General features: G+C 35.8%; 1 protein-coding gene across 2 annotated transcripts; it reads right to left on the bottom strand.

Moving 5' to 3' along the window:
• Positions 1-2,466: 2,466 nt before the first annotated feature.
• Positions 2,467-16,049, bottom strand: LOC126979465 (uncharacterized). Of its 2 annotated transcripts, XM_050828789.1 has the most exons (8): positions 16,001-16,049; positions 14,669-14,765; positions 12,412-12,568; positions 10,329-10,474; positions 8,517-8,577; positions 7,913-8,033; positions 5,736-5,831; positions 2,467-2,693 (listed from the first exon to the last, which is right to left on the bottom strand). In XM_050828789.1, the coding sequence occupies exons 2-8, from the start codon at positions 14,760-14,762 to the stop codon at positions 2,595-2,597; spliced, it is 774 nt and encodes a 257-aa protein (XP_050684746.1). In that variant the 5' UTR covers positions 14,763-14,765; positions 16,001-16,049; the 3' UTR covers positions 2,467-2,594. The 2 variants fall into 2 exon arrangements, with proteins under 2 accessions (XP_050684746.1, XP_050684747.1); XM_050828790.1 differs by lacking the exons at positions 14,669-14,765; positions 16,001-16,049 and adding an exon at positions 12,822-13,035.
• Positions 16,050-20,001: the final 3,952 nt, after the last annotated feature.

Here is a 20,001-nt window from a genome sequence, read left to right as displayed (position 1 = left end):
ACTAAGCACTTAGTACCTATAAAAATCTTTGTTTCTCAAAACTTTACTTATATTAAATTAAGATATCGCAATATTAAGTAAGTATAGGTTTTTAAATGTCCCACGGGAACTCTTTAATTTTCCGGAATGAAAAGTATCTAAGATGTTGACCGAGTATGTGAGATATCATCATGCCACATTTCATATAAATCAGTTTAATCGTTACAGAGATTAGCCCGTACAAACAAAGAAACAGACAGAGAAACAAATATATTAAAAAAAATCGGGACTTTTTCTATTTCTCTTCTTACATCCCCCTGAGTCGGATTTGCGCATTTTTTCTTTGTCCATATTTGAAATTTGATCTCTACATATTTATTATAATTAAATATAAGAGTAAAACTAGGGAGCAGATAAGAGAGAAAGTTGTGCGTTGAATTTCACGATGTTTGATTGATCCTAAAATTCCGAGCGACATCGCCATTGCATGTAGTAGTATCTAGTAGTTATTAGAAATGAGATCAAAAAGAATTCTAAAGGAGTCAATTTTGAGAAGATAAATGCCTTTTATGCCTTTTCATGTCACTTTGACAGATAAGATGTTAAGTGTCACAATCCCAGTATTTTCAATAATTACGGCGCCCTTCAAATCGAAATATAATAATGGTTGCTCATATTAACTACTTCACGGCGAAAGAAGGCGAAACTGTGGTACCTAATTAGTCGGCATCTGCTGCAATGAAAAAAGTCATAAGTTGTCTGAGTCCATCGCATCCATTCTTTTCAGGTCCGAGGCATATCTTCTCGATTATGAGGTCGATTCTGATCTTATGAGTGATCATATATCAATAAAAAATAAAATCAAAAACTCAAAATCTCTTTATTTGTACACAGTCATTTCATCAAGTCTCCTGGTAGATTTAGATAATCTGTGTTAGGAAAGTATCGCTCATTGGAAGTTAAACAAAGCAAAATTTAAAACTAAAAATAATGATGATACTGTCTTTTGCGACTAGATAGATAAAATAGATAGGAAAAAGATGATAAAGAAAATAAATTTTAATAAGAGCACTGATGCCGTCAGTTGATGGCCTCTTATATCCATACTAATATATCAAATGCAAAAAGTAACTGTCTTACGTCTTATAAGCTTATATTAATATCAGTATTATTTTTCTTTCACATTTTGACCAAATAGCGTTTCCAAAGACAATTTCTATCATAAGGCGAAATCGCATTCAAAACTGGTTGACGCCGTACTCTTCAAAAGCGGTAAACTTTACTCTATTCCTACTAGAAATGATATTTTCCTCGCCGTAACGTGAGGAAAGAGAATCACTTTAAAAGACCACAATACAACTACACAAATCAATTTGGGACAGGTTGTGAACATTATTAAATTTAAAGGCTGCTCAACTAACTTAAGTAGTTCATTTGACAGTTGCTATTATATATATATATATATATATATTGCCGTTTTTAAAATACACTTAAATTAAAAACACTTGTGTGGTGTCGCACTAGAATAGCACCACCCCATCTCCTCCCGTGGGTGTCGGAAGAGGCGACTAAGGGATACAAACAACGGAGGATGGGCAGCAGCATCTTACGTTGAGAAAACGCTACTTACTGCGATCGCTAACCCCCATGCCAAGCGTGGCGATTATGGCAAAAAAAAACCCCCCAAACATATGACATACACTATAAGGCCCGGCCCCCAGTCCCCGGCGGCCCCGCTCGTGGTGGCCACGGTAGCAGCCACATAAGCGACGGGGCAGGGGGTGCTAAGAGTCACCGGGTGCGGCAGCGCTACCACAAACGAAGATCATTAGCCCTGGCAACATACAATATCAAGACACTGCGGACCGACGAGAATTTGGAGGAACTGGAGGAAGCTGTGAGCAGATTACGATGGGATGTCGTGGGGTTATCTGAGGTCCGAAGACAGGGTGAGGACTCGATAATCCTAAATTCCGGACACATGCTCTACTTGCGGGAGGGCGAGCAACTGTCCCAGGGTGGTGTCGGGTTCCTCGTTCACAATTCTCGTAACTGAGATGGGCAGCGTGTCGACTAGGGTAGCATACCTAATACTCAGAATTACTGAACGGTATTCGTTGAAGGTCATTCAGGTTTACGCTCCGACTTCGATACACTCAGACGACGAGGTGGAGGCCATGTATGAGGACATCTCAGCCATTCACACTCCGAAGACCCACTTCAACACTCTTCTGAGACGTTTCAGTATTTGGGCGTGGGCCGTGCTATCATACTTTACTGTTCGCCCAAATATCTTAATTCTATTTTGATGTGAAGTACCACATAGGGTTGGTTATAGTTAAGATATAAGGCGGTTTATAATTTGGTATCTTTGAATTGTTTTAGAAATTTTTCGTACAGCTTCAAATTAAAATATTAAGGCTAACTAAATTTCGCAAGAAAAGGATTGTGAAATATCAGTACAAAGGATCAAAGCAATAAATAAGATTTCATTTAAAAAAACATTTAATTACCTAAATTACCCCACTATATGAACTTTCAGAAGTAGGAGAACTTTCTAGAATAGGTTTATAATGAAGTATTCACATGTAGGAACCCCATACTGATAATAATGATCATTGACTGGAGATTAGGAAATCGCCAAGATCTATGTTGCCAAGAACAATGTTTCCAATCGTTTTCACTGCTATGCTGATTATAGCATTAATTTCATTCTGAAAGAAAAAAATAGCTATAAAAAATATACAATTACTGAGTTTTGATAATACAGACTAGCGAAATTGTCAAAGAAAATGCGATTCACTCGATTGTATGAAACGTGCAGTTATTGATAGATTGACAGGTGACGGTTATAATCTTGTGAAAACGGAGATAGCTGAAATCCTACGTTTTAAGCAATTGTTCGCTTTCAAACATAGCGGGTTTATGCTTCGTCGCCATATTGTAATCACGGACGAATAAAAAAAGAAGGACTCCGTGTAACCTTACATAACAGTGAGGCACCAAAACAAGCCGGTAAACGTGTAATTACATAGCCCCACGCATACACTTACACTAATACAAGCCGATTGGCCTTTATTATGAGATTTGCCATCGTCTGTGACAGCTCGTCGTGCGTTGTGAAAAATGTAAAAAAAGAAACTATTTAATTATTTGTGGATATATGATTATTTAAGGGAGAAAAAATGTAACCGCACACACATGCTATCATCATCATTTGCTAATATCACAGCGCGGAGTCCTTCTTTTTTTACTAGTCCGTGGTTGTAATTACTATTTCAAACATATGTCAAATACAGTACACGTTTCATACTTAACTAAATTTAATTTTTTACTTAGGCGTCCCGCCTCCTATTACGAAATGTTTTCATCCTCTTTGTGATAATAATCTATGTCATAGCCCCATTACGAACTGATGTAGATTCATGACGCTTACCAATTGTTGTTGAAATATTTAATGTTATTGTCACTACGTATACTAAATAAATATATTTCTACTCTATTCTATTTATCTGTTATAATGAAGATTCAGTAGCGATAAGGGCAATTAATACCAATTACACTTTTTTATTTAGGAAAAACACAAATTTTACTTACTCTTATTTTTAAAACCTTTTTTTTTTTAATTATTTACTAACCCCCTTATTCATAAGTGTGCTAACTTAAAGCATTGCTAATTCTCACTCTATCTTTTTCTATTGACCTAAGTCAGAATGAGAAAAAACACTCCTAAGCGGCTGTTAATAGTTAGCGGACCATTATGATAAGGGGGTAATAATCCAACAGCTTTATATTACATAACAATAACTTTGACTAGGAAAATATGCCAATTTAGGACTAAAAATAATAATTACAAAACTTTATTAGGAATATATCTGTTATTTTACGTTAGTTTTATTTATTTGTATAAAGAAAGTTACAGCTATTTATATTACATAAAGGTATGATAATCTATAAATATTACACTAGCCAAAATAGTTCCTAACGATGCTTATTACATAGTGAAGTTTTACGACTTCTTCAAAATAATTACAAAAAAAAAATACAAAAGTTTAAAGAGCCAATAAATTCACTGATACAAATATAACCTTTAGATACCAATTTTTTTAACAAAAGATACAAAATCGTACTTATTACATCGAAATATGTCTATGTGGTTATAACAGTCATTGTGTGTTCTGCAAGCTCTGATAAAAAATCTATTCTTACAATAATTAGTCCTAAAGAATGGCACTAAAAATATTTGATCGGTGGATCGATGACCTATTATTGGACATTTGAAGCAGATACGACTAAGTAGGAGTGGAGAGTCAACAAAGTTGTTAATTATTTTGTACAAGAACGTCTGATCTCTGTGTTCACGCCTTAATTCTAAAGTATGCAACTCCGGCACTGAGTCACCAAATTTGTACCTTAGTCTCCTTAAAAAATTTTGTTGGATTTTTTCAATCTGATTAATATAGGTAGAATAAAAGGGGTTCCATGCCGAAGAAGCATACTCCAATTGGCTTCTAACTAAGGAGTTGTATAATATAATGTACGTATTTATATGTTTAAAGTCACTAGATTGTCGGAAAACAAAACCCAGCATTTTGTAAGCCTTAGCTGTAATATTTTCAATATGAGTGGCTAAGTTTAGTTCACCGTCAAGTAGTACTCCTAGGTCTCTGACCTTGGTCACTCTATCAATTGTTTTGTTATTTAACCTATAATAATAACTTATTACTTATTATTTTCACTTATTACTTACGTTAATAAAAATAGTGTTTAATATGTAAAGTTTTAGGGGACTCAAGGTGTGGGTGATTCAGTCTTTTCGTGTTCATGTTATACGATATTATTTGAGTGTACTAAATATTGAGATTTCGTGTAAAATCGTTGCTTAGATAATTTATACATCTAGATAGAGCCGCTTGCTGTTAGGCAACGCATAACAACACGCTAGTTTTATTAGCTTAGTATGCATGTCAGCTACGTCTCATATGGCAATATGTCTGTCACTTTGTTTTAGTATGCGTGCGTTGCTGTAAATAGATGTTAACAGTTCACCCTTATCGATATTTTTATTCCCAAATGTAACAGTCTATCTAAAAATTATCTAAGATTTAACTATTATTATTACCAGTGACATATCCTCTTTTGTCATTGGCTTTCAAATTAAAACAATGCAACCTTTTTTTTACGTATCATTAATAGTTATTGCCCAATAATTAATTGTGTCGATTAGAAAATTGTTGGTATATTGGGTAACATTCTTGTATTTTTTTAGAAATCTCAGTCTTTCTGTGAGTTCTTAATAAGTGAGTGAGTTAAATTCTTAACAATTTAGGCTACTATTATGAAATATATTCAATAACAGTCATTAGGGTCCAACACTCTCTATTTCCATATTTTTTTTTAGTAAAGGGACGAAACGAGCTGGAAGTTCAGCTGGTGGTAATTGATACGCCCTGCCAATTATAATGCAGTGCCGCTCAGGATTCATGAAAAACCCAAAAATTCTTAGCGGCATTACAATTGCGCTCGTCATCTTGAGACATAACATGTTAAGTCTCGTTTGCCCAGTAATTTCACTAGATACGACGACCTTCAGACCGAAACACAATAATGCTTACACATTACTGCTTCACGGCAGAAATAGGCGCCGTTGTGGTACCCATAATCTAGCCGGCATCCTGTGCAAGAAGCCTCCCACTATTTGAACCTTAGTAGATGTTAATGTAATGGAAAATTATTTAATGTTACCAAAATATTACCTCAAAGAAACTTAAATAGGTTTCCAGCATTTTCTTCATATAATCTGAAACAAATTGACTGGTTGCTTCATTTTCCAACATGCCCGTTATTTCGACCTTAAATAAAAATAAAAAACCTTTTAATTTAAGACTTAATTTAAACGGGGAAGGGCGCTGGTGTGGGACGCTACTTGCGTCGACACTCTGGCTCCTTCTCATGTCCAAGCGCTGGCAGCTATTTTGGTCAAAGGATCAGCCTTGCTATCCAAGGCGGTAATGCTGCCAGTATTAGCTTTAGTACGCTTCCACGTAATGATAGTTTTAATTTTATGTAGACATAGTATTGTAAATATAGTTATAAGACTTAATTATGTATTAATTTCAAATGTTTATAAAGCGACTTTAATACAGTTCATTTCAGCTCTGTTTTACTACGACCAATGTGATCTATTGTGATAACCACTGTTAAGTATAGCTCACTGCAAAGATTGATTCTTTTCATCCATCTTGTTGTATCTTTTGCAGTGTACTGACGTATCTCAAGTGGTTAAAGAAGTGGCCTTCTGAAAGAGAGACGTTTACGCATTAAAAGACCACATTCACAAAGAATGCGCCATGGGGTTTCATCTAAACTATTACAGAATCTACACGCTCTGCAATCTCTGAGGTCTAAGATTGAGAGGTGTTTGTTAAATCTGCATTGACGCGTTAGTGTCCTGGTTATTTCTCATGTTGAAGGCTTGGATTAGGGTCTTAGAAAGGGGAAATCCTGGAGAGCTGCTCCAGGTTTTATTACACTCCTCGGTAAATGATGTATGAAGGATTGATTTAACAAGACTCCTTGGGACATCACAGAAGGGTTCAGGGTCAAATTGAGTGCTTTTTTTTAGCTCCAATTCTTGCAAGTTCTTTAGCTGATTAATTTACTTCGATAAATACCTGCATATCCTGGAACCCATAGAAGTGTTAGTATCACAAAATTTCCCCTATAGTATTTTATTTATTTTAGTTCGACAGTTGTCTACAAGCTTTCAGACTGATCTGTTTTAGTCGATAGCGGACAGAGTCGACTGACTATCTGTGTGGATATATATACACTTGCCGACGTAACCTTTACTCAGGATGGATTCTGCACATTCTAGTATCGCGTAGATATACCTCCCGCTGGAAAACGGAATGAATTCGAGAGTACGCTCTAGGCTTGAAAGCCTCTAACATGTATCAGCAGGCGATAGAAGATTACACGACGTTGCTATGCGAGGCAATGTATTATATTTTATATTTAATCTTATCGTAGAACGCTGCTGTAGAAGCAGCACACATGGAGTAAGACTCGGTTTTCCAGATATTACATGTAAGATATCAAATAAATATGACGGGGAAAAAGTTTGCTCGCATTTTCTATAATAACTTAAAAAAAATACATTGGTTATTTACATTTCTAAGTGCCATTTTATTTGATTACTTTTTGCCAACATGTAGTGGCATGATCCCAGTCCTGTGGAAATTTTGGGATGGTAAGAAAAACAAATGGTAAACAGCTGGAATTACAATTTTACTGATTTTCTTCTTTTTTAATATGACCTTCTTAATGTCATTAAAAACAGCTAGATACAAAAATAACAGCCAAAGAGATGTGATTACGAGTTGATACACAATTACAACTACGTCCCTCAATAAGGCTACTAGAAGCGCTGGCAGCTATTTCTTCCAACAGATCAGCCTGGCTATCCAACGTGTAAATGCTGCCAGTATTGTTTGTACACTTCCCCGTAGTGATAGTTTTAAATAAATATAACCCGCGGACGTAAGAAGTGAGGGTTATCACTTTAAAAAAATAACAAATTGTTTAGATTTGAAAGAGCGACATCTCAAGTCAATTTCCTAGAAAGTAGTGAACGCATTGTTTTACATGTGTAAAGTAGATCCTGTAGCTGGAGCCACAACCTGAGAGTTGAACAAGACATACCAAGATTTACAAACCATGTGACAATCGAACGGTTGGCTCAGTTGGTAAGAGAGCTTGGAACCCAAGAGATCGCGGGTTCGTGTCCCACATAGTTGACAAATTTTAGTTGCAAATTTAATCTGTATAATGAATACCAGAAGTTAGGTATTGTTTAAATTATATAGTTTTTACATACTATGCGAAAAGACTTTTCCCCGACCTATTATATATAGTTAAACTAAATACATACATCAATATCAGCCACATTAAAAGTAATATCACAGTTGTCAATGGTGGCTGCGAGGGATCCATTCCTTAAACCTAATGATACAAGCATAACTCCCTTTGTTCTTGGTTCAACGACTCTGAATCTGTAAATTGAAATATATTTTTGATACAGATTATAGCAAGAACATTTTTTATGATTATAAGGGACGAGACAAGTAGGATGTGCAGCTGATAGTGAGTGATACGCCCTGCCCATTACAATGCAGTGCCTCCTGGAGGAGGTGGATACTCCTAACAACACAGGATGCCGTTTAGATTATGGGTACCATAACGGCGCCTATTTCTGCTATGAAGCAGTAATGTGTAAGCATTATTGTGTTTCGGTCTTAAGGGCGCCGTACCTAGTGAAATTACTGGGCGAATGAGACTTAACATCATATAGCTTAAGATGACGAGCACAGTTGTAGTGCCGCTCAGAAGTTTTGGGCTTTTCAGTAATCCTGAGCGTCACTGCATTGTCATGGGCAGGGCGTATTAATACCATCAGCTGAATGTCCTTATCGTCTCGTCCCTTATTGTCATTAACAAAATACTTTATTTGTTAAGTGTTTATGTGTAAAACTTACTTCATATCGCCTTCGCCAAAAACGGATCCACCAAATATCGGTATATTAAGAGCATAACTGTCTGCAAATAAATCATTTCAAATTACGATCAATTTTATTACTTTAAAGAGTATCTATTAAATTTGTTTATAATAAAGATTCTGTATTTATGTTTATTAGATAACCGAAAAATACAGAATTTCAATATAATATATAATATCATCATTTAAGTCGGAAGACGTCGACTGCTATACAAATGCCTCCCCCAAAGATTGCCATGACGATCGGTCCTGCGCTGCCCTCATCCAACCTATTCCAGCAGTCTTGACCAGATCGTCAGTCCATCTTGTGGGGGGCCCACCAACAGCCTTTACTGCCCCAACGGCCATCTTTGCGTCTAGCTATTTTCAATTTTGCACAATTATGCACCTAATTAATGTTTATCAAACACAAAAGGTCAACCTTAATTAATCATAATTATAGTCTAAAACTTATGCAACGGAGAGAATTAACAGACATAGGCCTTCTGCCACGAAGCGAAGTAGCTGCAGAGACGTTTTAAATACGCCGAGCAGCATGTAGAACCCTGAGCTCTGTCCATGAGACGTATTACACGTGTAGGTAGGTTGTCAATCTTTCGTGGCCATGCCCAAAGAGGATGTAAATACTACGTTATAAGAGGTGGGACTGACAAAGAAAAATTTCGATTTAGTTTAGTATGAAACGTGCAGTGAGATTTGACATAAGATTGAAATAGTAGTTATTACAGTATGGCGATTGGCGACAAGTGTAATCCGGCTTAGTTTGAAAGAGAACAGTTGTTTAAAACGTAGTGAATTTCGGCTATCTCTGTTATTCGTCTGTTAGGCGACATCTATTAATCTATCACTGCATGCACGCTTCTTACAATCGAGTAAATCGCTTTTTTGTCAGAGACTTTGGCTCGGCTGACCTTGCCGTTGAATGACGAAGACGTTATCTAGCTTATAACTTCATTCGAGGTCGTCGAAGGTGACTAGATTCCTCGTAGCAACTAGAGTTTTAGGGTAGCGTATTTCACTCGTTAAACAGATTAAATAAAATTACTTATCAAACAAAAATCGTAATACACCACTATTAACAAAACATAGATATGCTATATTTTCACTATCTGAACAAGTTTTACTGACTGTTCCAGACAAATCAAAATCAAACGAAAATGTAGAAAATAGCTATCAATAAGTTTAAATTAGGACTGGTGTGATTATCAAGCTATGTGCCCTGCCTTCTCACATGTCACTTTCGCAATCGGTGACTATGGTTCTCTTACGGTCTTCTCATTTCCGATTCAACCTAACTGTGAAAACGTACGTGTGACCTTCCCGAAACACTGGATTGTTTGTCCAAGATAGACATACTCGTTTCAACCATTTCAAAAGGACATTTCCCAACTGTTGCGGGAGTAGGTGCAACGTAGAAATTAGATATTATTTTCGTCTTGTCCATGCTCATTTTGAGACCCACTCCTTAGGAAATTTAAATACTAAAAACAACCTTTAATAGATAATATCAACACCCCATGCTTTTTAACAATAAAATACCTATATTTTTGTTGTTTAAAGACTTGTCTTTAAACAATTCGACACGTGTTTCGCCTCTACACGAGGCATCCTCAGGACCTGTTGTCTCGCCAAAATCTGGCACGAGACTGACTTCACATCACAAAAATTACAATTAAAAGTTGTTCAACAAGGGTTATAACAACATCGTTCTAAATCATTTCTTAACAGTTGCTCGATTCTACATGATCTGTAATAACACCAAAAACCTAATATATTCATAGTTCATACATACTTGTATCCATATTTAGAGAAGGTATATCCATATCAAATTCCATTCTATATCTTTGCGCTAGTAAAGACTCTAGCACTAAATTCATGTTAAGCACCCGAAATGTACTCAGATTGCTAACAACTATTTCATCCAGCCTTATCAATAATCTGAAATTGTAACAGTAAAGATAATAATATATTGAGTAGTTTCGGCGTGAAAGCGTAACAAATAAACTTACATTCACATTTATAATATTAGCACTCACGGAATTAACGCTAATTTAAAACGCACTGAGGTGAAGGCTGTGAGATGTGGACGTATCGTAGAATGCTCCGCATAACTTAAACGGCTAAAGTGTCTAACGCAAAGGTCCCTGTCCGAATGCAGAAGAACATCGAGTAAGTGGGAACTATCAAAAAGCGTAAGATCTCGTATCTCGGTCATAAACTCCGCAACGATAGGTACTGCCTGCTGCAAATTATTTTGATGGGGAAAAACGCTGAGAAAAGAGGTGTTGGAAGAATAAAGAAGTCTTGGATCAGAAATATAAGATAGTGGATTGGCGTCAAGACAGTTCAAGAACTATTCCGCTAGGCCATGAACAAGGAAAAGTTTAAAAAGCTGACTGCTGACCTCCAGTAATGGAGAGGCACGTGAAGAAGGCGAGGTGAAGGCGTTACTTCGCATAGCCATCTGACTTTCAGTAAACTGATGATACACTTTATTGATGGCTACACTCGGATTGAATGATGATGAAGATGAAGCTATGGTTCTAGAGCGGCTTTGGAATTTTGCGCCTGAATACACTATAGTGGCTATATCATGTATAGGCAACTATCGGATATAGCAACGGCTAGACTGGTATATTTTGCGTACTTCCACAGTGTTATATCTCACGGTGTTTTGCTCTGGGGTACGGCGGCCTATATTGATAGCATCTTCATTTTACAGAAGAGAGCTGTTCGCGCTATATACGGTCTTGGAAGTCAAGACTCATTGCGAAATCTGTTTAAAGAAATACTTAATATACTTACAGTGCCATCAGAATATATCTATCAAAATATTATGTATATAAGAAAAAATATGCATAAATATGTTAAAAAGTATGAATAGCATAACTTTGATACCAGACATAAACATAAAATTGCTATACCCAGTTTTAGAACCACTAAGGCAAATAAGTCATTTTTAGGAAATTCTGTTAGATTCTATAATAATCTCCACACGACCATAACAGAATTGCCTGACAAAACATTCAAGACATATATAAAAACTGTTTGAATGGGAAAAGGTTACTATAATATTAAGAAATATATTGATGATAAATAAGTTTGGAGTACGGTACCATGCATATCGCGAGTCTCAGCGACCCTGTAGCATCCACTGACGTATTTTTAATTGCTTACGTAATTACCTTTTTGACCCTTTTGCGCACTTGTGAACATTTTATGACTATTTACAGATGCTTTTTGTAAGTTTACGTAAATAAAAAACATTTCATTTTCATTTTCATGACATCCATTGGATTCGTAATTTGTTTGGCATGGTAATATATACTCTGTCCATGCTATGGGTACCGTAAGAGATAATTGATCGTATGAGGTGTACAGTCTCATATTGTTCAAACAATGATCTCATTAACCAAAAGATTCTATAATAGTTGAGAAAGTACTTCTCCTTGTGGCGGTGGTAGCAACCACTGCTCTTGTAATGGGGATCACATAGTTATATTTAATGTTTGCAGAATTTTCCAGTAAGTCCCGATGAAAACTTCATTCGAATTTGAAATAAAGAACTCATTTCCAATGCCGACGTACAAATAATATAATCGGTACAAATTTTTAATAAAAAAATACTTCATGAAGAATTTCATCAATCCAATTTTCTAAAAACTTTCGTAACATTTAGTGTTTCACATGTCAATATGCAAACCAATTATGTCTTGCTATGGAATTAACTAGAAAAATATTACATATTATCAATAAATACATATAAATATCAAATATGTAAGTGAAGGTGCATTTATACCTTTGAGATTCATATCATAAAATGTTGCTAAGAATTTCTCGCAATGTTTTTTTGCAAATTCCATAGAACTCCTTACCCAGGTATATCAATTAGTCCCTCGTCAATTTGTATAGGACCAAATTTAATTGGATCTAGAACCGGAATCAAGTCTGACCCCTCCTTCATTAATTCACGGATTCGTTCCAATACTTCTAGTATTATACCTTCCAATATTCTATTTTGTTCACCTTCGTCTGTAAATATTATACGAGACATTAATCAAACCAAAATCTATTATATACAAATTGCACTTATGAATGTTCAAGTATATTTTATTTTCTTTATATATTAACCGCCACTTCTGAAAGGGTTAAGCTTTAAGGCAGAAGAATTGTTGTCTTCAATCGCATTTATCACGGGAAGTGTTCCAAAGAGCTGTTTCAGCTAAGTACTGCCGCAGAATTCCGCCTTCGCACGACACGCCACAAATTAGAATATTATACCCACCATCTGAATGTGTGGCTTTCCTCCACACTACGGTTTTCAAAGAACTTTCTTCTACATACCACATAGGTGTGGAATGAGCACAAGGAATGTGTGGTGTTTGCGGGACCTGGATACGTTAAAAAAGAGCGTACGCCTTCTTTAAAGGCCAGTGCTCCTGTGATTCCTCTTGTATTGCTAGAGAATGTGGGCGACGGTGATCACTTAACACCAGGTGAACCGTACGCTCGTTTGTCCTCCTCGTCTAGAAAAAAGAAGTGGATGAAAATCATTGCCACTCTTAATTTCTTAATATTTTACTTTTTCTTATAAGAACTTAAGGTTATCCACAGATATTTTACAGCTAGGTCGAATGAATATGAAGGACGCTCAAATATTTCAAAGCAACCATCTCTAATCACAACTGACGCGGGCATTATGGGCTCGCTGTTTCTTATAATTTCAGACAAAAGCAGTATAAAATAGCGTAATTATGATGAGAAGGGGGTGAGGGAATACTTTCTTATGGAATAGTAGGAAAACCGAACGTTTGGTTCACCTGATGCTAAATAACCACCACCATCCACATTCCTGAGGCACCTGAGGAATCACAGGAGCGTTGTCAGCCACAAAGGTTTTTTTTAATGCAATTATGAATACACATAAATGCTTAAGATATAGAAAGGTCATGTATATGATAAGTGTTGTCATTAAAAATTATCAATATAATTTACTAATTACATCCGTTGTTATCAAGATAAGTAATTTAACAAATCACTGTACATATTTAAGTAATATACCTGAGTATTTATTAATCGAAACACAAGCGCTTGCCACAAAAAGAATTATAGTTTAGGATAAATATTTAAGACTTAGACTGTGATTATGGATCATATAGAGCGTACTTTTGTATGAAAATAAGGGATGAGACGAGCAGGACGATCAGCTGATGGTAATTCATACGCCCTGCCCATTACAATGCAGTGCCACTCAGAGGCTTGAAAAACACAAAAATTCTGAGTGGCACTACAATTGCGGTCAGAATAATAAAATAAGGTGTGATAAAAATCGAAATTGACTTTTGCATTGAACTGTCTTAGCTTAATCTCAGCCTCTGACTGACTTAACTGACCTCCACTATATACCACTGGACTGGCGGCTGTTAATGTGCTTTTGTTTTGTGCCTGTTTGTAATTGGCCATTTTGGCGCTATTGCCCATGTAGCGAGAGTCTGCGATACTAAAACTAGTGATGACAACCTCAGCTAAACAGACATAGATAGGAAAACTATTTACAAAAAAAATGTGTACTTTATTACGTTCATTTTTGAAGTATAAATAACACGGAGAATGTCCGAAATTAATTCAAAATGCAAAAATACTTCAGAGTATTGTATGCTTCTCTCGCAGCCATTTGTATTATACGTCAAAATTAGTTCTCTGGACGCTCGCGAGTGGCGCTTCAAAGAGGCACAAAAAAATTGCTGTCAAACATATACAGGTCAGTGATCTCAGCATATTTTCAGCTTTCAAATGACTATAAAAAATAAATCAAAGATTATGCTAAGCTTATACGCAGTTAAAGATATTGCTAAGTTTTACGTAAGTAAAGTCTGAGCAAAGTCTTAGTACGCCCTATAGATCTCAAACTAATTATTTAAGCCATAAACAAGAAATATTTCTGTTGTGGTAAAGTTATAATTATCAACAAATAAGCAATGTAACGGTTAATGTATATGTATATTTTTCTTTGGTAATGGACAGTCTTTTTGGTAATGGAAGAATAAGGAATTGTCGAAATCGTTTTAAAGTAATTCTGTTCACGGTAAAGTTGATGGAATTTAAAAAAGGCAAATAAAATATAATACTTACGACTTGATTGCAAAGCATTCTGTAACTGTTCTGTTGCAACTTGAAAACTTGACGTCGTTCCAATAATGGCCAGTAACAATATGAATAAGCGCATTTTCTGGAAAAAAATATTAAAGATAAACCTTGTTTTTTGTTGTTGACATTTCGATTCTCTAAAGCTACTAACAAAATTTGAATATGACAGTAGTTCGGATATTAACCTCAAATTGACGAAACCAAAGATTTTGTTGCAAATTTGCTCAAAATGGCTTCAAGAATACGTTAAATCAAAGCTGCTCTACGTGAAAAACGCTTAGAACGTAGAAGGAATTGGCACCGCCTGCGCAGCTGCTACAGGCAGATCGAGGGACAACAGATTAGGAACGACAAAGGTAGAACTTTATGTTACCTATTCCTAATGATATTATATAAAAAAAATTATACATTAAATTTTGTAAATATTAGATGATACTTAGTCTTTTAATGCATCGCATGAGCGCCTTGTCGTGCAAACAAAGTGGAGGATACCAGAGGACGGGAAAGGCCCATGCTATGGACCGACTAACTTAAGTCTACTGTGTATGGTCCATTGAACGAATGTACCAGACTGTCGGCCAGCAGGGAAAAGTGGCGAATGTTCGTGGGTTGAATCACATCTGCCCCAAAAGATGTCACTTCGTTATGACCACGACCGCTATGCCAAAAGTGTCAAGAAGCAGAAGTCTTTTTCTGGCATTCTTATGTCCTCTTGGACAAACGAGAATTAAGTTCACCTGATAGTTAGTTAGTGGTCACCTCTGACTGATTATTACGAGGAATTGCACTAAGAATGGTGGCAGCATTTTCGCGTTGGATAGCTATGCTGATCCGTTGACCGACATAGCTGGCAACACTTGGGTTTCCAGTAGCACTATAGATAGTATTTTGTACATTCTCCGCGCCTCGGGGCCCCACGGGCCAAGTGTTCCTACACCGAACGCCACAAAGATGTAAGACTCACTGAGACCGACATGTTTGCGACGTTTACCGTATTCGGAGTAACAACCGCAGTACCAACTGACGTTACTTGGACATGAGAAGGAGCCAGAGTGTCGACGCAAGTCGCCCCCGTTCCCCGTGCCCAAGCCACAAGGGTAATTTTTAACCATTAGGCTTTAAAACAGCTGGTATATTAAGCGCGGCAAATGCCCTACGGATGACTTCATTTATGCTGGCAGGACGCCTGATACGGCCTGCCGATTTCAGGCGTCACGGGCTATCTGCCTAAACGCAACATCGGCATTGATGCGGTTCATTCAATTTTATACCCAGAATTTAAATGATTTATAAATAAAAATATGATCGTACACTTACCGAATGTTAAGGCGTGCTGTCTTGATTGCAACAAAGTCCAATTTGATAAATCATAACAATCGCGGCTTACGATAATTTGGTATTAACATTTTGGTGATAATTCAACACTTTTTATTAAATAGAGATTTAACTCTTCATTATATGAATTTATATCTCCGTAAAAAAATTATAAAGCTGTTTCTCACTTTCGCATTAAAAGTCCTGTAGGATGTTTTGATATACTTACCTGATGTTATAAAGTAAATGTCGTCTTAGCTTATATGCAATCCAGATGTCTTATAGATGTGTTGCTGGTCTGCTTAGAGTATCCTCATACTTTGAATGTTTGTCTGATATTGGTGTAAGTATGGAATACAGGATTTTACAAAGTACGTGCCGTACGAGAGATATTTCTATTAGAGTTTCTTGCTCGTTCTTCTCTAAGGAAATCTGCCTTCCGAACAAGCTGTATGAAAAAAATGACATATTTCAAGTGTAATGCAATTTACCTACGAATTAAATATTTTTTGTTTTTTGTTGTTATCAAATCGCTTCTTTGTGAAGTGCCAGACGTACATGTGATGCAGGTGGACTTTTGCTTTTCTACGTAAAGATCTGGTGCAACATTCTTTTTCTCTTCTTACGGGTGGGTGGTCTCCGCAATTTGACGGCCTATTTTGCTTTCGAGGTTGGTATAGACTACCCCCAACCAATGCCCTTCAAGCAAATCATCCAACTTCTTAATGTCGTGGAAGACATCCTGAAGAGCAACTGGTGAGCTCAGGTGCTCCACCCTATAGTTTGCTAGTTCTCTGCACTCCAGCAGAACATGGACAGTTGTTTCTTCTGCCCCTAGGCAGCCGCTGCATAGGAGGCTGCTAGGAGCACGTATATTAAAAATATTTATCATCTATTTGATATGTTTTTAAAGTGATAACCCTCACTTCTAGGATTAATACACAAATAAAATTTGAATAATAAAATTTTATGAACGATGCGGGACTCGAACCCACGACCTCCGTCGTTCCGTGCCGGTGCTGTAACCAACGGAGCTAACCGTTCGAGTGACGTATCGTCATAAAATCTTGTATGTTTTGTTCAACTCTCAGGTTGTGGCTTCATCTACAGGATCTACTTTACAGTTGATAACCTGCTCAACCCCAATATTTGCATATAAGGTAATTGACTTGTGATGTCGCTCTTGTAATGTGTTTTAGAAGAGCTAAAGCCCTGCAAAGAAAGTTGTAAAAAAAATGTATCATTAAGTTTAATAATGAGGACTGAAAAAAAAATATGGATCTGTTTTAGAAATCTTAGTAAACAAAATCAGAGACATTTCATATCACGCAATGTAGATATAAATCAACGAAACCTAATTCTCGGAGACTCTGATTTGAAATTTAAATGACACGCAAGTTTGTAAAACCTTTTTTCTTAGTACATGAGGTTTTCAAATGACCAGACTGTGAAAACCATATTAAAAGCTAATTTCAAGCTGGTAGCTACGAATCCTAAAGTACAAGAAGCTGCCCCAGAGCAAGAGAGGTTAAAATTCACCATGGAAAAAGCTACCACCTGATTACAAAAACAATATCAAATCGTTTATTGAAAAGTTGCAACCCACAGTCTCTTACTATAACTTTAAGCATGCACCAAAACGGAAATACTTACCATGTTTACAGTTTACGTTTACAGACATTTACAAAGACTATACAACGTACTGTAAGGACAACGACATTCGTCTATGTAGTCGGCCATATTTTCACAAAATTATTTAGAAAATGAATCTATCAACGTCTAATCCTAGACAAGACTTATGCACAACTTGTGCAAATCATGAATCTGAACATCCTATAAAAGTAAATTTTAAGTAATTTTTTAAGTATTTTAAGTAAATTTTCGTTTATTTCAAAGATTGCATATACATTTTTTTGTGGTTGAGACTTCCCAGTAAGTTGTCTTAGGACACTTGTATTGGGAATATCTCGCAACTTCCTTTGCAGATACATTTTATTTAGTAAACATTAGAAATAAACAGAAATGATTAAAAACCAAATTTCACAATTTACAATTAATTGTGTGTGTGTGTGTGAGTAAGTGAGTATGTGCATGTGGGTTTCAATTGGACCTTTAATTGGGTCCATCTATACAATGCGTGTGTTTGTCATGTCAGTCTGATCAGAAGATTTTCCACTTCATCATAAGCAAGACAAGTTAGCCAATTATTTAAAGCTTTTCTGCATAGATGTAATGTCATAGGATATATATTTAGGACACGATTTATTTTATTATATAAGTACACTGATTAACAGCTAAACTGTAGTTCAGCAAAAGTAGTGCACACAGTAATGGTGGGAGCTACTTTATCATTTCTTCTACTGATCAATTTGGCGTGATCTAGAGGAAGTGACCTGTGGACGGCTGAAATGATGTTAAGAACATAAAGTTTCCTAATTGTCAAACATAAAATTTCCGAATTGTCGAAAAATCCATAAGTCACAAATGTTCCGATTGTCCATGTACGTCATGTCAGAAAATTGAGAAGCATGAACAAAACAAAAGGTTGTCCCGGGAAATGTTGGATAAAGATGTTACAAACAAACATTCCAAAACTACAATTTTCACAGCAGATGTGCAGAAGGTAATTTTAATATCTAAGTTAACTGTAAAATAATATATTTTTTCTAGGAAGCTGGTACTTTTTATCGAAACTTTTGTTCCTCCCGGGAAAAATCAAACGGCTTACTGCGTCGTATGGCATGAAGGTGAGAGTGAAAGAAATGCCTACAATGTTGCATCTGCGTATATAAGCTTCATGACAAAGTTTTGTAGAGATGTCGAAACCATAATCCTTCATACAGATAACTGTACTGCACAAAATAAAAATAGAATACTGTTCTCGGCATTGCTACGTCTGATAAACTCCCCTATTATGATCTCAATAAAAACAATCAGAATAGTGTATTTAGAACCTGGTCAAACTGCGGATACATTACATGCAAATATTTCAACTAAGCTTGCACGAAATAGAAATATTTATCTCAAAAACGATTTTATCCAAAAAATTAAAGAGTCTAGAAAAAAAAAATAGAGGTTTTAGAATTGACGCACGAAGACATGATAATTTTCAACGATGATTTAACAAAAACTATAATGTCACATCACTAAAGATAGTAGAGTTCAGGCATGGATCTCAATCAGTTTTCTTAAAAAAATCGTATGATGAAAAAGAATTCAAAGAATTTTCAGCACTAAAACCAGTAGTAGAAGCTTTGTTTCTAGAAAGTAGAGAAGACCTATTTGAAATTATATGTCGAGGAGCAGAGCCACGAGGCATAAGTTCGGCAAAAAAACAGGACCTGCTTAAACTTTGTCCTAGTATACCAGCATTTCGCCGTAAATTCTTTGAAAAATTAATTCTTAATGTAAATGCCAAAGATCTTGATACTGACATTTAATCATAAAGTTGTCTACTTATCGTGAGTTTAGTAATTTTTATGTTAGCTTTACAATTTTTTTGCACTAGATTTTTTTTTTGAATCATTAGGTTTACTAATGAGAGGTTGATTATAAGTTGAACTTTATTTGTTCTTCTTTGTTGATTTTTATTTGTTCTTTTTATGTTGAGTATTATTTGTTCTTTTTTAACGAACACGAAATGTTATTTTTTACTAAATACTAGAAATGACCTTTAATTTCATCTATGACATCGTCTGTCCTTGTTTATATTGATTTTTATTATGTACCAACCAACTATATTCTAAATAAAACACATATCGCTAGTTTGCTTAGTGGGGCCAATTTGTCGTATTTAAGATACAAGAGATAGCCGTTACAATTATTCTATGAAGCCAGTAACGGGAAGGCTCACTTATGTCAAGAAACGCGCACGGCATTACAGGATTTGTATGGGATTCTGAGGCGTATGAAAAAAAATCGGTTATAAATAGGATTAAATTAGTGTTAAATTAACAAAAAAAAACCTTTTGTAGACATGGATACTACCAACAACTTTATTATAA

The sequence above is a fragment of the Leptidea sinapis genome, chromosome 3, assembly GCF_905404315.1.
Source record: "Leptidea sinapis chromosome 3, ilLepSina1.1, whole genome shotgun sequence".
In the NCBI taxonomy this organism is placed as follows: domain Eukaryota; kingdom Metazoa; phylum Arthropoda; class Insecta; order Lepidoptera; family Pieridae; genus Leptidea; species Leptidea sinapis.
This window is presented reverse-complemented; position numbering and strand designations above follow the sequence as displayed.